Here is a 19,332-nt window from a genome sequence, read left to right on the forward strand (position 1 = left end):
GTTACTTATTGCTGCTGGCACTGCAAACTGTCATTTGTCATGCGCGCTCACCAGTGTTTGTTCAGTCTGTGCACAGTATTTTCTTCTTTCCCCTGCTCGTTTTATCTTATTTCAGCCTAATCTCTTCCTAAAGTGCAGCGTTGCAGGGTAAACGTCACAGAGTCAGGTCCGTCTATTTCATCAGCACACCAGATGCCTTTGAAAGTATTGGAGGCTGTCATGAGGTGTCCCAGGGCAATCAATGATGCCCTATAAAGTCCCAATCTTCAAAATGTAGCATCAAAAACATGGCTCAGTGATTCTGTGAAGGGAGTTTGGGGAGAATTATGCCCCCCGTTTCCAAAACTATCTCTTTAAAAGTAACCCTCGTGGATATAGAAAATCTTTGAATCACACTTTTTGGTCAATCTGACTGTCAGTCGTATTCTTTTAAACCGCCACCCACTTCTGTTTCAATGTTTTCTGTCTCATCAGACCTGGATAACTTCAAAACTCAATCAGTGAGGAGTGCTGTGAATGTGCGTGAAGGCCAAGGAGTGGTTCTTTTATGTGGACCACCGCCACATTCTGGAGGTAAGTTTGCTATATGTTGTTGTTATTTAAACACAGCTCATAAGAATTACCTCCACTGAGTGCAAACTGCAAACTTTGATGAATAATTACTGCCTTTTCTTAAACATAATCCAGTTTTACACCCATTAGTGTGTGCACATGCTCTTAATAATCATCTTAATGTTGTTTATTGAGAACACCTATAAGCCAGCCGCACTTGGGTGCTTTTCTTTCCACTTCATTCAGATTCTTTTTTTTAATTAAAGCCATGTTTCTCAAATTAGAAAGATATTTATTCACTTTCATTGAGAGTTAAATTAGGAAATAAACATACTTTTTCTTGCTTGTGTGAGGCTAAAGCCAGCAAGTAGCTAGCCTAGCTTCAAACAAAGCTGGAAACAGGAAAGAAATTAGCTTGGTGATGGCTAAAAATGACAATATTTGGGCCACGGCACCTCTGAAGCAGCTCATTACCACAGTATAATGATTTGCTTAGTCTGTATAAAATGTTGTGGTTATAAAGGAGGTAGGGTGCCAGAATGATAACCTCCATAAAACCAGAATTTCTCTTTTTTTTTTTTTGCACTTGAGCTTTACAGAAATAAATATGCTAATTAGCGAGCTTCAGAGGAGCTAAGAGGTGTTTGCTTTGTTTTGTTTTCGCACAGAGCCAGGCTTCTGTCTTCACACTATTTACAGTATTTAGGCTAAAATAACGAACATAGCACTGTTGGCTGTTAGCCTTATATTCAAGCACCTCCACACATTCAAGAAAAAAGATGCTTTAATTGTTCAAGTGAGAGTCTAAAATTGCATTTGATAAAGCAGAGGCTACAAATAGACGAGATAAAGACACGGGCTGCTCAGCCCGACCGCTCTGAGTGTCTGCGGAAAACTAAAAAAAAATACACAATGGCTGCTGCCTAGCTTGTCACCCTCTTGATACAATAGCTTGCACAGTGGAACAACCAATTTCCTTCACAAGCGAGCAGTTTGTAGCACAGCATTGTACAGCTGGTCTTTGGGATAATGGGTCAAAGTACTCTGTGAAATACAGTTTGACAGCTTTTCTCTTTGACACAGGTTTATATGCAGTTGGCTGTTGTAACCGTATCACAGCTGTGTTTTCCTGCATTTTCCGAAGTGAATGAAAGTAAAGCTGTGCAAGGCTGTTGTCCCTGTTTTTCTTCCTTACCTCTTTCCCCTTTTGCTCTCTTCCTGGCTCGCTCTCTCGCTGCTGTCCCCTCTCTCCACCCTCTTTTCCTTTTTAAAATTTGAAAGCGATGATGTGCCATGTAACCTTGAACTTTATCTGACGCCTACAGTAAGAGGCATTCCCTTTAGTTTTCATTACACTTCATTGGCTTTGAATTCTGCACAAGCTTTTTCCTCCCCCTCCGTATGCATTATCCCAACACCCATTTATGAAAAATTAAATACAGTACCATTGCAAGCAGATGTTATTGTACTCCACCTTAGACATTTGTTTACTCCAAGGGCTTTTTTTTGGCACTTTTATCTTCCATGTACTGTAAAACCACTTGTGTTGTATTTTCTTTGTCGCTTAACAAAGAATTGCTTGGCAAAATGATATTACTGCCCGTTATAGACACATAGTTCAGCTCCAGGTTATGCTGACTCTGAACTATGCTGCCGCTTTTGCCTAATCAGAGGCAGCTTTGTATCTGCATCGCTGCACCCAGCTCGGACGCTCAATCCCATCTATGGGCTCCCCCCTCGGGGCGATTGACAGTCATTGTGTACACCTTTTGACTCTGAGCCCACTACCTTTGAAGTGGCTGATTACACAGAGCATCTCCTAACTCTTGAAAGTCTTTGCAGTGTTTTCTTTGAGAAAATGCCACAGTAATTCATCACGGAAAGTCTCTCCTTTCTTATGGTAGACCTACCATTTGCAAAGGGGCATGACAACATATATTTGTGCCAATCCATCCCTCAATCCAACCATTGACTTGCCTGTGCCACCCCTGAACTAAGGCGCTCAGGGACCCAGGGAATGGAGGCCATGTGCCAGGGGAGGGTCACTGACGCGCTGTAATCCATTTTGTTTCGCTCCCTTTCCTTAGCTCTCCCTTTTTTTTTCTGCACTGATAGCTGCTACAGTCACCCAGTCTTGGTATCTCCTCCCAAGGAAACTGAGATAAGGGAAGGAAAATGACATGATACGCTCACATTTTAAGGCCGTAGCCGAGTTCTTTTGATACAGCTGTTCCAGCGGGGGCCAATGCGACTAACACGTGTGAAATCAGCCGAGGTGTGAAAGTGGACCGCTGCTGCATAGTTCAACTGTCTTCCTTTCTCTTCTAGAGCTGACATTTGCGTGGATCTTCAATGAATACCCTCACTTTGTCCAACAAGACAGTCGGAGATTCATCTCTCAAGAGACAGGAAGCCTGTACATCGCCAAAGTGGAGCGCTCAGATGTGGGCAACTACACCTGTGTGGTTAACAACACTGTCACAAGGGAGAAGATCCTCAGCTCTCCCACACCACTGGTCCTCAGAAGCGATGGTAAACACTAAAATCAGGCTTTCATCTTTATCCTCATATGCCATGCAGCTTTAATCTGTTGTGAGACTTCTCTGCCTGAAGGCTGCATTCCCGGATTCATCATGATTTCAGCTCGTTAAGATCTAGGTTATAATTTAAGTTCCAAATTTTAATTTCATTATAAAAGCAGGTAATTGATCGTACTCCAGCAAGGTGGTAGGACCTGCTTCGCACTCAACAGATAATAGCTGGGTTGTGAAAAATCCATTTGGCTGGTGTTTATCCTCCTCCAGCTGAAGAATGTGGAACATTTATGAATTATTAATGCTATTAATATTTGTTTACAAGCTTTGATGACATAAAATGAGAAAGCTGTGACTGTCAAACAATTACAAGTGCATTATTACAAACAAGAAAAATCGAAAGGACAGCAAAAGGGATTATTACCAGCCTAAAACTGAGCCGTAAGACAGCAACAGATGAGTTGTTAACCATTAGTAAAGACACGAATTCCAAAGCTTGTCTTTTTACAATGTGGCACAGAGTTACATAAAAGCCACTAATTTCATTTGGTATTCCAGCTGCAGCACAAAGCTTTTATGAGCTGGCTTCTTAGGTTGTGTTATTATCAAAATGCCACAAATATATTCTAAGTACAGAGGAAGATGCAGTTGCGTATTTTGCATGTTTTCCTGAGAGTGCGTCAGCTTTATCACAGTCTTTTCTGACTTTTAATCTGAAAACATGAAGAGGACCCCAAATCAGCTCTTACTTAGAGACTGCCAGGTTGTGATTGCTAATAATAAAGGGCAGGCTACTCTCTCTGCAAGGACGTCACTGACCTGTCCCGGTGATGTGAATGTAAATAAACTCCTGAATGAAGTCACATAGCCAAATGTTATCAATCTCTGCTAAATAAGTCCTTTTATAGCCCCCCTCTTAATCCCCCCCCCTCTTTTACAATGCCTTCACTGGTCACTTTGTATTCATATGCATAACTTTTGCATTAGCTGCCCCGCTGTGTTATTGCTCTCTCTCTGCCTGATTCACGGTGCGTGTGAGTCTGCTGTTAATCACTGATGTAAAAAGCTTGTCATCTATTGTCTCCCTTTTGTAGGAGTAATGGGTGAATATGAACCCAAAATAGAAGTCCATTTTCCCGATTCAGTTCCAGCTGCGAAAGAATCCGCGGTGAAACTGGAATGCTTCGCTTTGGGAAAGTAAGTCACTGTATGCCTGTGACACAAACGGTACACGCATTCATGCATGAATTACAGCTACTCAAGACGATTTAAGAATGCACAAGCGTCAGCATTACTCATCCTCAGATTCATCAATCCATAGGAACGCATGAAAAAGACAAGGGAGCAGAAGTAAGAGTTCTTTTAAGAGCATCCGACAGCTTGGCAATCACGGATTGATTTGCAGGGAACGAGAATTCACAAAGCTTTTACTTTTTCTAACAACTACTTTTCCTTCTGTCCTTAATCACACTTTGATCAGAGCGAGTGACAGTTACAATCCTGGGAACTTCTTGTTCCTCTTTTACAGCCCCGTCCCAGAAATAAGCTGGAGGAGAACGAGCGGCGTCCCTTTCCCCAGCAAAGTCAAAATGAAGAATTCAAATGCCGTCCTGGAAATCCCTAATTTCCAGCAGGAGGATGCGGGGACGTACGAGTGCATGGCGGAGAATCGCAGAGGCAAAAATGCTGCACGGGGCCGTATTTCATTCCACGGTAAGTGAGCCGTTTCAAATCGAATGACAGTGAGGTGGAGGGACAAATGGAACATATATATCCACAGTTGTCCAGAAAACATGCAGATGGCCAGCAGCTTGAATCCCATTTGCTCGGCATAAAACCTTTTTCTGCGGACGTTTGAGGCTTAATGTTGTTGAAATTTCAGAACAAGCTAAGGGTAGAAATGATAAATGGCTATTATTCCAGGGGCTTTAAATTCATTTCCAGTTAATATTCAGATCTGTTTACCATCCCGTGTTTCTCATTATGCTGGTAATCCACTTGTAAAGTTTAAAATTTGATTTAAATTTAAGCTTTAATGCCAGGCTGCTCTTATGGTTGTATGATTCTTGATGCAATTCTTTACTAATCCAGTGCTTCTATAATTAAAACGCATGTTTGAATAGGTAACCTTTTCATTTATTCCAAGCTAAACCTCACTGGCTCCAGACGATGGCGGACACAGCTCTTTCCATAGAGGGAAACCTCTTCTGGGAATGTAAGGCCAATGGAAAGCCTAAACCATCCTACAGCTGGCTGAAGAATGGGGAGCAAGTGATGGCTGATGTATGGAGACATTTCTTTCCTTTCTGGCTAAAATTTCTTAGTTTCTAAATAGTTTCTAAGTAACAACAAATAATTGAGCTGGTCTGTAGCAGAAATTGTAAATGCAATAATGTTAATCTGCTGTGTGTATATAAGTAATGTATGCTAATGGATACGTTAGCTAATGTATGCTAATGCAGACGTTAGCTATTCTAAAGCCAGACTATGCTTTAGAAAGCATCGATCCCCTCCCCACGCAGCACCGAGACAACTTTATCTGTTAAAAATGATGGGATCTGTCATCATGATCATGATCATCCTGAAAGGTCATGAAATATAAGTTATGTTAACACCTTTTCTGTTCGGTGTGTTTAAGAAGCAGATAAATAGTTTTCACCACTGCACTTCCTCATCTATGTCAAGCTTACCGTATGCAGAGTTGCAGTAATTGCTGTTGTGCCTTTGGATATAATAGGCTGGCCTTGCGATGGATATGCAGGACTCTTTCTCTTTCCTCCACAGGGCCGTGGACAAATTGAAAACGGGGCCCTTTCTATATCTTCGTTAAACCGTTCCGATTCTGGGATGTATCAGTGTGTGGCTGAAAACAAACATGGAATTATTTATTCCGGTGCCCAGCTAATGGTGTTAGGTAAGATTGCCTCCCTCCTCCTGCTTTTATCCTGCTTATCTGTCTATGCGTTTGATCATCTCCTAAGATAAAAACCAGCAGCCTGCTATAACGTTCCTCTGCAATCAGTCTGTGCACGCATTTGATGTCACCATGGGCTTTGCCAGCAAAAATGTGAATCTGATAGAGTGTCTCGTTTTACTTTCAGTCATTTCATGTATTGATTTGGATACTACAAATGCATTGTTTTGTGGCATTGTGCATGCCTTCTCATGTAGACAGGGTATTGATTTATTTGCAAAGCTTTGATGACTTCCATCTGACTGGCTCAATAAGAAATTCAACTCTCTTGATACATGTGATGACACTTGAGTGTCCTAACGATAGCTAACAAAAAACTGATGAGTGCAGACAATAGTTTATGACATGCTTGAGGTGAATGGTGTATTCAAGGATGTGCAGCTGAAGGGTGGGATGACTATGGCGAGCTTTGAGACCAGTAGGCTTTTGTGCTGAGATTTCAGGCTGCTTTCTCTGAAAGCTGAAAGAGAGTTTATCTCAGTACAGCACGGTTGATCTGCAAAGGTTAAGGTTGCCCATATATATATTTTTTAATCTCACACCTTTCTCTGTTCCCCTACATGCAGCTTCACCTCCTACTTTCTCCAAAAGTCCACTAAGGGCCTTGCTAAAAGCTCGCTCAGGCAGCGAAGTCACTCTTGAATGCAAGCCTCAGGCCTCACCCCCAGCAATTAGCCTGTGGAAGAAAGGGAATGAAATCCTGCAGAGAACTGAAAGGTAGGATAAATATCCAAGTGTATATTACTGGCAGCTTTCATTCGCATTCACTGCAAGCTGACTTGTTTCAATAGAGCGTTTGGCATTTGCAGAGATGCATAGAAGGAAATGCTAATGAGAAGAACGAGAGGGCGCCCACCAGGAAAATTGCAGATAGCTAATATATTGCGTGCCCCCTTGTGTGCAAATAGCTCAGTGTGAAGACTGAAGATGCTAGGTGGTCATATCAACACTGTGTTAAATATTTAAGAAGATAAAAGAGTAGTAAATGGAGTTCCCGCTCATCTTATAAACTGAGGAAGGAACTCTAAAGTAAGAATGAAGCTACTGCACCTGTAATTATCTGTTTTATCATGACAGACAAAGAGTTACAAGGGCTTGATTGATGCAATCACCAAACAGCAGAGACGAAAGCTTTGATGGAGATCGGAGAGCAGTCTCAATAGACAAGAAATAACTCTGAACACAGGCACAAAGACAATGAGCCAACATCAAGCGTCGCTTTCAGGGGGTATAAAGTGGTGCTTCATTTAGTTTGGTGCCCTTCTCTGTTGGATTTTTTATTGGATAAACCGGAACGTTTCACAATAAAGAAGCATTTAAAGGTAGAGAATTCCAAAAGCATGTCACGTTTCAGGCTTTTTGTCATCTCGATAGGCAAAAGAATCAGAAACCTCAGATAGTTTCTAAAACCTCCTGTAAGTTATCGTACGTACATCAAGACTTTGGAACACACGCTCACACACAACAGACAGACTGAATACAAACTCAATACAAAGTCAAACGCAGGCATCCCAGTACAGGAAAGAAATGCCGTTTGAATCGCTCCCATGCTGCCTATTGAAGAGGAGGTCTGAAAAAGAACAATACGAGCAAGGCGTCTTGTCAAAACAGCACAGAGCCTCTTTAGTCGGCTCCAGATGGGAAGCTGCATCTATAGCGGCGGAAAATTGGTAGAATTCCCAAGCTGACTGACATTTAGCATATGTGAAGCCCACGTACTCTTTCAAGACTGGATGTATGCAGACACTGGAAGGGAAATGTTTACTCACATATGCAGTCACGCTGTAAATTGGAGCAGTGTTTAGAAAATGAATTTTGCACACATTTTCTCACTGAATACCACATCAGTTGAAAAATTGTTACAACCATCTGATTTCTATATAAGCTTATGTTTAGCTCATGCTTGATTGATTTATACATGTTTGGAGATAGACATCTTCTAAATAACTACAGATTTCTAATGACCCAGCTAGTGGAAATAATATAATAAAACTGCTTAAAGTGGGGGGCTTTGCATGTTATTTTTTTAATATCTAGCCAGTCGGTGACCTTTCAGCATGATAGGGGTTTCACACTGACCTCATCGATTTAAAGTCTTTAAATCTGAGTTATTTGACAAATCTTTGAGAATTTTATTATATACATGGCGATAGATGGGAACGTCATTACTATATACAAATCCAAAACAGAGCTGAACACTGTAGTCCTACTTTACAATCGCTATCTTACCAAATACAGTAAAAAGCCGCTCTCTTCTCAGGATTGCTTTGCTTCCAGATGGAACATTAAAGATTGCCAATGTAACCAAACGGGATGCAGCTAGCTACACGTGTATCGCTAAGAATCAGTTTGGGACGGCAAGCACAACAGGAAGACTGATTGTCACTGGTAAGTCTGGCCTAAAAGTCGAATCGCTCTCAGTTAATTAACATTTTCACTATCTGCTCCATCCCTTCTTTGTCATCACACCTGACACGCTTCCCATTCAAGAACTTTGATTTGCCTCTCAAGGCTTGTGCTAATTTTTACAAACAATGGGTTCTTGATTTCAAAGAGAAGAAAAGAAACCAAAAAAACCCCGTAAAAAAAACAGCATTTCATTCATTCCTGTTAAAGATTTTAACTCGGAAAATTAACTCTCGGTTTTTAAATGGAATAAAGGAACAAGACAAACTCTGAAACCTTAGGAAATACATGCTTTCTTGGTGAGAGTTAAATAAGATAAGAGGCTATTATCAGTCATATGTGTGTACACTAATAATAAAGCTAATGCTGTTTCACTTTAACAAGTGCTGAATATGATTATGGTGGTTATTGAGCGTGCTGGTGGCCATAAATCGCTGCAAACATCCAAAATTAGATGACAAATACAGTTGTCCTTTACCAGCCACAACAATGCTGCAATGCAGCAACCATCTGGACACTTGTTTGGACCAAGAACATGGCTAAAAACTTTAACTGTTGGATTTTGATGGGTCATGATCTTGCCACACACGTGTACTCAAACACATGCCATGAAGTGCTGAGCCAAAAAATCCTGTAACTGCTGGCAGAAGTTGTGACGATCAGTCTCGTCTTTCAGCTCTTCTAACTGAAATTCTATGAAATATGCACTCATTGATATTTTTAAGGCAGCAGGCATTGTCAAGATTTCTATTCAGAGAAGGACTGAATGGTGAATCAGTGAGTTTAGTAAGACCACAACAAAACCAGGCAGGGCAGAATCCAGGGCTGATGTTATCCTGTACTATGGCGAGTTTTCTGCTCTTATATGCTAAATTTGATTTGATTGTTTATGTTAAAGTAACTTCAAATACCGTATAGTTGATAAGACTTTAAAGGGAAATTTTCTTATTAGCAAATAAGTTTCCTTGAAGTATTTCCAAAATAAAAGTCAGCTCTTTCTTGTCCTTATTTTTATGTATTTGTTTCTTTCAGCTTATTGCGTGTGTTATCAAGCAAGGATATTGTAAAATTAATGGGCCTGGTAAATAGCAGCTAAAATAACAGTTAAGTAAGCAACAAATGCTTATCATTGATTTAGTTAAAGGTCATTATTTATGAGTGCAATGACATAACACGTTCATGTAGTCCCCTATTTTTAATCTGTTGTGTGTGCAACTTTTTTTTCTCATTACTTTCTATTCTTCTCATACGCTGACAGCTGAACCATTTAATGTCATGAAATTTAATTACTCTGACCTTTTGTCAACATATTCTGAGGCCCCCAATCCACCACAGTCACCAGTAAGAATGTGCTCCCATCTCAGTAATCCTGTTTCAAACAACTTTTTTTTTTTCGTCCAAATTGATCTAGGGAGATAAAATGTGAACCCGCAAAGTCATTAAATGTTACTAATGGACAAGCTTGGAATTTAAGTGCTTATTAAAATCAGAAAAAAAGCCACATTCATGGGTAATTTAATGACTGTTGCTCGGTTTAGCTGCGAATTGGAGTGAAATGGCAGTTGCAGGGGTCATGGTGGTGTTAGAGGTTTCAGTGGCAGAGATATTATCATGCTTGTGCTGTCATCTGTTGTCTGGCCAGAGCCCACCAGAATCACCATGAGGCCTACTAACATGGAGATTATTGTTGGCGAGAGCATCGTGTTACCCTGCCAGATTGCCTCCGATCCAGCTCTGGATGTCTCTTTCTCGTGGGCATTCAACGGCCAGCTCATCGACTTCCAGCGAGACAGCGATCATTTTGAAAGAGTGGGTGGGGTGAGTCATGTCGAGCATTAAACTCAGATACTTTCTGGCTACTCTGGGATTAATTGGGACACAGTGTGTAACGCGCAAGGGTATGCTCCACAGCCCGGCTGAGGGCTTCATAAACCCTAATAATACTCAAATGAAGAGATTTAGGCGAAGATTTGAAGGTTTCTCTGTGGTCAGTTGTGAACAGAATTTCAAAAAGGTAGCGATATCAGTTACAGATATCGCAGTATCTGAATGGCGGTATCAGCTCTGTAATTGGGATCCTTACCTTTTGAATTGCCTGTGCGAGCTGCCATGTGTTACACCTCTAAAAATATATCAGTGAAATGCCATTTTAGTCTTACAGAGGGCCCTCGTTAATAAAGTCTTTATACTTTTCATCCCTTCAACTTCTAATTCCTGTACCTCAAGGGAGAACATTTTCTTATCATCTCCCTGCGCTGTAATTGAATTTGCATACCTATTTATGAATCTAGAGTCCCGAAATAATTAAGTAATGAGCTGGCTGGCATTCACCAAGGGCAGGCCTGGCACCAGTAAATGTTCATTTGAAATCCATATGCCTTGAAATATTGATAAGTGACGCCTTTTTATTATTTTTTTTGTTGAATATTTGTTCCTTTTGATGAAGGGCAAAGTTAATTGTTCAAAGCTTGTCAGTTTCAAATTGCTATGCACACTCTTTTTGCTTCACATACCGCCGCTTATCATCCGAGGTTTTAGAGTCTGATCACTGCCATTCATGTGGTAATAGTTGACATCGTATCTCAATACGCTCACGGTTTTGTGGACACGGCGCACTCGTTTCTTCATGAAAGCAAATGGCAATTACTAATGACATTGAACTGTGCATAGGCATTTAATGAGAGATAGTTTTCACAGAGTCTGTTTCCCCTGTCCAGAGAGATTACCAACCCCCTGCTCAACAGCTTCTGATGAATTAATTAACATAATTAAAGCAAATCTGCCTCATCACTTCCTTCCTGCCAAGGCAGGAAGCCCGCGATGCATCGCAAGCTCTCGGGTCGGCCAGGTGGCGGCTGACATTGGAAGGAGAATCAGGCATGGCGCTTCAAAACTGTCAGGGAAGAGGAGAGAAGATGAAAGGAAGGGTAAAAGAGAAAAAAAAGAGCAAGAAAGATAGTCACTTTATCCCTTGGGCGCATAGAAGTGCCATTCGGCTCAGCTCTGCTTTGTCAGTTGCCTTAGAGAGGTGAAGATCCATAGGTGTTCATGCCCAGTTGCGGCACAGTGGAACTATGATCACTAGCCTTTGGAGGTGATGAGATCTACTGTGACTGCAGTGAGTCTTACCTGGCTCTCCCCCAGGTGACTAGTTTCTAAAGCAGCACACTCTTTTTCTCTGGCTGACATGCTTTGTGACAGGCCACTTCAAGAGGTGACTTTCAAAAGGCCCGACTCCCATCAGCAGTCCAAATGAGAGCACAGTAATGTTGCCTGGATAAAGCGTATTAAGTCTGCTGACTTTCAATACTTTTCTTATTGCCTTTGAGCACCCATCAGAAAACCCCCAAACAATCAATCAGTTGATCCCCCCCAAAGACCCATCTGATGCCGTACAGTAGCAAGAGCGTGTCACGCTGTGCAAGAGGGCTCTAATAATCTCGCTTTACAAGATGATTGAATGACGCAGACATGCTGAAGTGTAGCATGATAGCTTTTAGGTTGGGTTGTTTCATTGCGATGTGATGAATGCTCGGCTAATTGGAATGCACTGAAAGAATATTTAAGCGAGCTATGAAGAGCTAAATCAGCTGCACAGTTTAGATTCGCCGCGTACGACTGATGAGTAATTTTGTGCCGCGTTTTCCCACATGAATTTTAAAATGAACAAATGCTTTCACGGATGCTGGAAAAAAAACTATTCTGATCGCTAACATATTCTGTCAGTACAGAGAAATGAGCTATGCACCGTACTTGCTAGCTGTTTTTAGGAGAGGTGTCTTTGTAGTCGAAAGCACTAGAAGATGTTAGGAATAAAGAATGATTTTCATTCTTTTTGAAAACAAAGAAAAATGCAGAATTACAACCTCATTTTTAAGGTAATTCTGCTTTATGTAGCCACACACAGTAACTCCCCTTTTCCAGATAAGAAAATTAACATTTGCTGCTGTGTTTCGCTGCATGTTCCTCACGGCCATCACATGCATGCAGCCCATGTAAAATAATATTTACTCTTTACACTGGGAGTTAGACTCATATCTTGCTTGAGCTTGTGTAATTAGAGAATAATTAGGATTGCTTTGCCAATTAGCTCGACTGTGTTTGTTTTGTGTGTCCTGTGTGTAGCGGGTAGTTGTTTACAGGGGTTTGGAGGCCGGTTGGTTAGATAGTGCCTGAAGGACGGCCAATAGGGTTATTTGCTCTGAGTACATCTGCCATGTCAGTTGTTTGTGTTTGAAAGATGCAAAAATCAGCGGCCCGGAGTCGCTGTGATTGTATTGGATGTTATGAAATGTAAAAGCATCCCAGAGCCACAGGCTGGAAGATTAATTAACGCTACATCTCTTACTTAACCTTATTTCTCTCTTTCAGAGCATATCAGGGGATCTGATGATTCGTAACATCCAGCTGAACCACGGTGGGAAATATGTCTGTGTTATTGACACTGATGTGGAAAACCTGTCCACCTCTGCCATTTTGGTCGTCAAAGGTAAGAGAAGGGCCAGATTTCGGTTGCTTTTGTGTGAGCGCCGTAGCACGGCTACCACAGAGCTTGTGTAAAAGTATTCAAAGCAAAAAAAGTTTGACAGAAGAGTGCGAAACATCCCCGAGGCTCTCGCTAAAGATACACGATGGGGAAGCAAAAAATGTCTGTCTCGGTCTGTAACGTCAGCTCCTGTTTACAATATATACTGTACTTGTTACTGAAATGCAGTAATGGTGTACACGCTCGCTCTGAGGTAGCTGAAGTAGCTTTGTTGATATGTGCCTGGTGTATCTGGCTCCGTGTACAAGCGTATCTCTGGTGATTTACATTGGTATTCCTGCCCTAAACAAACTCTAATAGCTGTCCCAGGTGCTTTGAGAAGGCAATGTTTATCACAGAAAATGACTGTAATTGGCTCATTTACACACCGGCAAAATATCATGGAAAGCATTTGAATAATGGAGCAGCAAAGCAAACGGCTATAACATGGTAAAGACTGAGCAGGTTGTAGTCGCAAACACTCGCTTTTCTATTCTTTCCTTTTTCTACTTACTGATGTCTCCTCCTCATGAAGCACCTATTTCCTTTTCTAATAAACGATCCCATTCACTTTATCTTTCCACAGCCGGTGAACTCATCACTTAAGAATCCCACACTCGCACACATACACACACATAAAGCGTGTACACACCAAGGGCGCAGCCCTTAATTAAAGCGAGTGTGATGGCCTTGATATGTAACAATGTGTACAAGTCTTTATGAGCTTGATGAGAGGAGGCTTTTTTAAATGGGTGCTCACCTTGGGTTCACCCTCGTCACTGTCTGATTGATGCAGGTCCCCCAGGTCCTCCGGACAAGGTATCAGTGGAGGAAATCACAGACAGTACAGCACAGTTATCCTGGACTCCCGGAAGGGACAACGGCAGCCCCATCACCGGCTACATCATCCAGGCTCGAACTCCTTTTACCGTGGGCTGGCAGGCTGTAGACACAGGTACGCTGAAAAGAGGCTTCTGTAGTATTTATTTTGCCTGGATATTTATTTGCTCATCATTCAGTTGGAGTCCAGTTGTTTAGCGTTCAATTATTTTTCTATTAAAGAACTGAATTTCCACTTTGCAGTGCCAGAGGTGGTCAATGGTAACATGCTGACAGCCACGGTGGTGGGTCTGAATGCGTGGGTGGAGCACGAGTTCAGGGTGGTGGCACGCAATGCTGTAGGGCTTGGTGAGCCTAGCCCAGCCTCAGCCAAGACCAGGACGGAGGATGCAAGTATGTACATCAAAAAAATTAAAGCTACACACATTAACAGATATAAGCACCGATGGATCAGCTTTACTTCAAAATGTTCACTTTCTGGGACTCTATGTCTTCCTTGGCAAAAACTAAGTTGAGATTATAGCACAACCACAGAACTGTGGAAAATCAATTCCAAAAGTGACGCTTATTTTATTTGTGTTGGCGGTTTTTGATGTTATTGCCAGTTTGCTTGACGGCGGAGTGCTTTTTTTTTTTTTTACAAAAACACTTGCAATGGTGTGATAGTGAGCTAAAGTTAATATGTCCAAGAAAGTGACTGCTATGCTACAGATGATTTCACAGGAATGAATACCACATACTTCATTAGGTAGAAACGATAAATTGCTTGATAATTAAACTTCAAATCACCCAATCACATAGTAGCAACTCAGTGCATTATAGCATTTTAGATATGGTAAAGATTACCTGCTGAAGATTAACCCAAGTATCAGGATGGAGAAGAAAGGTGAAACTGCTGATCTGCTGGGTTTCCCCACACATCCATCTGTAGTAGATCCCAACCAATATAGGGTTGTTGTTGTTTTTTTTAGGATATCAATACCGATATTTGGTCATTTAAAAAATCTGATATTCCAATATATTCGATATATAACAGATTTCACCAGCATTGGTTATAGGGCTGGGTCATATCATACCGTTAAGGTTGGGCAACGATAAGAAAATGAAATATTGCGATAGAATATGCGCAGTGCCTTTGTTTTCATACAGACATGGCGGAAAAAGCATGTCGGTGACGGAGAATGAGAAGGGTGAAAGCGGATCGTTGAATGAAACGGATGAACCAGAATTGGTTTGTAAAAATGCTGCAACTTCAGTGGTGTGGAACTGGTTTAGCTCTCGTCCGTCAGATACACAACAAAGCACTATTTTTGGTAGAGCATGTTAGCGGGCCGTCGTTATTACCGTGTTTTTTGGAAAATACGGCACACTTAAACACCTTTGGTTAAACTGTCAGCAAGGAATTTGCATTTGCACTGTTACATTTTTATATAACTTTAATGCACATAAAAAACAGCTGCTTGTTTAAGTGAAAATACATTGATGGTTTTTTTTTTTGCACTAATAAAGTTGTGGAGTTGTAAAGTATTTTGTCTAGTGTCAATTATATCGTCAGTTATATCGTTATCGCAAATTTTCAAATGTATATCGTGATAAATATTTTTGGTCATATCACCCTGCTCTAATTGGTTATGGTTAGTCATTTATTTACTCATTACCCTGCAGTGCTCGGATCAGCTGGTTAATGTTTTTGTGGCACTTCAAAGCTGTGTTGCCAACAGGGACGTTGCAGAATGCCCTCTAGTGGACAAAGTATGTAGTAAGAATGAACTGTGTTTCAACCCCCCTCTTCTTTACTTTTTACATTTTCATTTGTGGGAATTTATTGCGAATGATGATACCAACAGATAAGCAAATAGGTAATACTACCAATAGTATTCACTCGTCTGTAAATTTGTCGGCCCACCAAACTGGACAGGAGTTTGGAAACGCGTTACCTGGTCTGAGGAGTCCGAGTTTCAGCTGCAGCATTCCAGTGGTATGGTCAGTTTGGTGTAAATAACAGCCAGCCCTCCTTGCATCAATGGTGTAGGCGATGTTGGTAAAATAGGGTGTGGGACAGTTGTTCTGGCAGATCCTGATCTCATTAGTAACAACTGAGCATCGTTTCAGCATCAGTTTTGTTGTTGACCATGTCCTTGTTTACCTCAAACTGATTTCTTGAACATGACAGGAAGTTCACAGTACTCAAATGTCATCAGATCTCGATCCAATACTTTGGGATGTGGTGAAACAGGAGATTCACATTCATGAATGTACTGCCAGCAAATCCGGAGCAACTATGTGATGCTATCGTGTCAACATGAACCAAAATCTCTGAGAAATGAATTAAGGCAAAGACTTAAGGCAGTTCTGAAGGCAGAAAGGGTTCCAAACCAGTACTAGCAGGGTGTAAATAATGAAGTAGCTTGAAAAACCAAGAAACTCCATGGTGTTTCCATTTGAAATGTTTTGAAATTTAGAGAGATACACAAGTAAAAATGAACATAAGGTTTGCGATTTACAAGTATTTATAGTGGTTCCACATTTTGTTATGTTATCGCCTTATTCCAACACTGGTTAAATTCACACAAAATACCCCATAATAAAAAACATGACCACAGTAATGCTGCCACCACCATGCTTCACTGTAGGGTTGGCATTGGCCTGGTGATGAGCAGTCCCTGGTTTCCCCAGACATGGAGGCTTGACATTCAGACCAGCAGTTCAATCTTCATTTCATCAGACCAGAGGATTTTGTCCTTCAGGTGCTTTTTGGCAAACTCCAGGCAGGCTGTGATGTGCCCTTTACCGAGGAGTTGCTTCTATCTGGCAACTCTACCATACAGGCCTGATCGGTGGAATGCTGCAGAAATAGGTGGCCTTCTGGAAGCTTCTCTTCTCTCCACAGTAAAACGCTGGAACTTTATCAGAATGACTACTGGGTTCTTGGTCACCTCCCTGACTGAGGCCATTCTCCCTGATAACTCAGGGAAGACTCCTGTTAGTTCAAAACTTTTTCTGTTTACAGATGATGGAGACCACTGTGCTCATTGGGACCTAAAGTGCTGCAGAACTGTTTCTGTGCCTCAGTGCAGTCCTGTCTTGGAGGTCTGCAGACAATTCTTGAGCTCAGTTTTATGTGTTAAAGCCTGTGAATACTTATGTACATGTTATAGTTTGGGCTTTTATTTATTTATTTATTTTTAAAAATTGCAAGAATTTCAAGCACATTGTCACTTTGTTATTATGGGGTAAACTGTGAGGTTTATACTTTTTCTAAATATTATTTTGCATTTTTGCTACTGATTGGAGTAAAGTCTGACCTTGTCCTGTGTGTTTGCCCCTGGTCAGAATAGAGAAGAACTATCTGGCTATGGACCTTAGATTTTGTGTCAACTGGAAACGGATCCTTCACACTAGTGCTCTGTCACTTTACTAAAAATGAAGCATTTATAGGCTAAATCACTCGCTTTAGAAGTTCACTTTGTAGAAGGAACTAAAACAGCTTATTTCAGACAGAGGATGAACTGAGGGGCCGCACCAAGAACGGAGGACTAGTCTGAACTGGGAACCATGGAAAGCTACTCTAGTAGAGTCAAAGAATATAGAGCATCAAATAAGCATAACAGGTACGCTTTAACAATTTTAAGGCTTCTTTGATGAGCCTGTCATTTTACTCTATCCTATGTTGCCCCGTCTCTTGAAAATAGCCCCTTTTTTAGCCCCTTTGCAGACCTGGCGTACGTAGCTTAAAATATGCATCTTCTGCTTCAGTAGAGCAGCATGCAAAGCCTTAAAGTGTTACAGAAACTTTCAAATATTTTCTAAATCATAACATTTTATATTTTTCAGTTATATATTTCATATAACTTTGTTTATATATAATGATTGTTTTATTGTAGTTAAAGTTGTAGGTATGGCAAAAAAAAGAAGGATATCAAGTCTGGGTAGGAAAAAAAAAGGAATCTCAATTCCAAGCATTCAACCACTCCTGGGCTTCAAACACAAACGCTGCTTACTAAATCAGGGCTCCACTTACGAAAGGATACTATGAGGACGTGCTTGAGTGCTCCTCCACCTACACTGTCGTTTTTTCCAGCACGCTGCAGTGCACAAACAGCCTAGTGGGAATTGAAAAGGAGTGGGTTGAGTCAAATGTCATTTGCAAAATATTACAAATCTTGGCTTGTGGTGTATGCACGCTGACATTTGGGCAAAGTCTGTAAGTCACTATTCTCTGCAATGCTTGTGTTTGCACAAAGTGGGGGATTTGTGGGGTGTAAAATGGAAGGCGAAGTATCTGCAGCTGGCATACTCGTCATAAGGTTACAAGTCGAGGCTTGTCGTTGAGCTTTGTAAACTGTGTTCTAATTGCTCCCCTTTGGGCTTTACCTCTCAGTTCCTGATACAGCTCCCACTGATGTTGGAGGTGGAGGCGGCACAAAGTCTGAATTAGTGATAACATGGGAGGTAAGTCATCTGTCACATTTTACTGTTCTCTCCATTGCCGGGTAATGGTTTTGCTTAATTGTGCAGAATTGAAAGGAGCAATTTTATGACCCCCATTAGAAGGAGACACCATTCATCTGGCTCAGCCCCCAAGTGCCATTTATTCCTCCAAAAGCAGGGATGGGGACACTTTCTTTAGAAAGAACTGTGCTCTTTAGCCACAATCACATATGAAAAGAAAAGATAAGGTAAAAGGCATTTGTGGAGGCTTCTAGGTGGTGGCAGCTGAGAAAGGGGCTGTGTCTGTTCACGATATCCCTTAGTCGAGGCACAGTGCAGAGACGGGCCTGTCTGTTTTTTTGTCTGTATGCGTTTTAATATCACTATAGTTTTGTGTTTTGCTCCCAGCCTGTGCCCGAGGAACTGCAGAACGGAGAGGGCTTCGGCTACATCATCGCCTTCAGGCCTGTGGGCACGGTCACGTGGACGCGAGCGGTTATCTCCACACCCGCGGCGCGTTACGTCTTCCGAAATGACACCATCCCACCCTTCTCGCCTTTTGACGTCAAAGTGGGGGCATACAACAACCGAGGCGAGGGGCCCTTCAGCTCGATCGCCGTCGTGTACTCGGCAGAGGAAGGTAGGGTACAGACTTCTCAGCCTGGCGGCAGAGAGTGACGCTTAAATAAGCTATAATCTCCCTCCTTATAACCATGACCTTGAATAGTAATCATGAAATGAGCTGCTTTTTTTCCAGTGCTGTTATTTCCTTCCACACTCAAGCTGGGAATGTCAACTTGATATTAGTTATCGTGCTGGTAGATTACAGGAAATCCTAGCAGACTCTTACCACACCGCACTGTCAGGGAGGTATCCTGTTAATTGAATTTGCCGGGCAGATAGTCTTCCCTTATGTCAGTCACAGATCCCATTAAAAGAGAGCGGGGGAAATAGCTTTTCAGTGAAACTACAGGTCTATTTTGTGCCTTACCTCTTATTGCTATTAGTGTGTGTGATGGTGTTGGATGAGTCTGTGGGATTCTTACCACATTTTTGCTCTATTTCTGCAG

General features: G+C 41.5%; 1 protein-coding gene across 1 annotated transcript in view; it reads left to right on the forward strand.

Annotated features, from left to right (window-relative positions):
* cntn3b (contactin 3b) overlaps positions 1–19,332 on the forward strand; it is a 53,151-nt gene that overhangs the window by 25,212 nt on the left and 8,607 nt on the right. Inside the window, exons 5-18 of the mRNA XM_040003143.1 lie at positions 475–573; positions 2,881–3,084; positions 4,181–4,283; positions 4,615–4,799; positions 5,233–5,369; positions 5,871–6,000; positions 6,627–6,777; positions 8,321–8,448; positions 10,109–10,284; positions 12,838–12,955; positions 13,788–13,946; positions 14,075–14,224; positions 18,213–18,283; positions 18,671–18,902. Of these exons, the coding sequence (XP_039859077.1) occupies positions 475–573; positions 2,881–3,084; positions 4,181–4,283; positions 4,615–4,799; positions 5,233–5,369; positions 5,871–6,000; positions 6,627–6,777; positions 8,321–8,448; positions 10,109–10,284; positions 12,838–12,955; positions 13,788–13,946; positions 14,075–14,224; positions 18,213–18,283; positions 18,671–18,902 (2,043 nt within the window). The remainder of the gene's footprint in view (positions 1–474; positions 574–2,880; positions 3,085–4,180; positions 4,284–4,614; positions 4,800–5,232; positions 5,370–5,870; positions 6,001–6,626; positions 6,778–8,320; positions 8,449–10,108; positions 10,285–12,837; positions 12,956–13,787; positions 13,947–14,074; positions 14,225–18,212; positions 18,284–18,670; positions 18,903–19,332) is intronic.

Source organism: Simochromis diagramma, unplaced genomic scaffold, assembly GCF_900408965.1.
Source record: "Simochromis diagramma unplaced genomic scaffold, fSimDia1.1 OVJJ01000646.1, whole genome shotgun sequence".
Lineage (NCBI taxonomy): Eukaryota > Metazoa > Chordata > Actinopteri > Cichliformes > Cichlidae > Simochromis > Simochromis diagramma.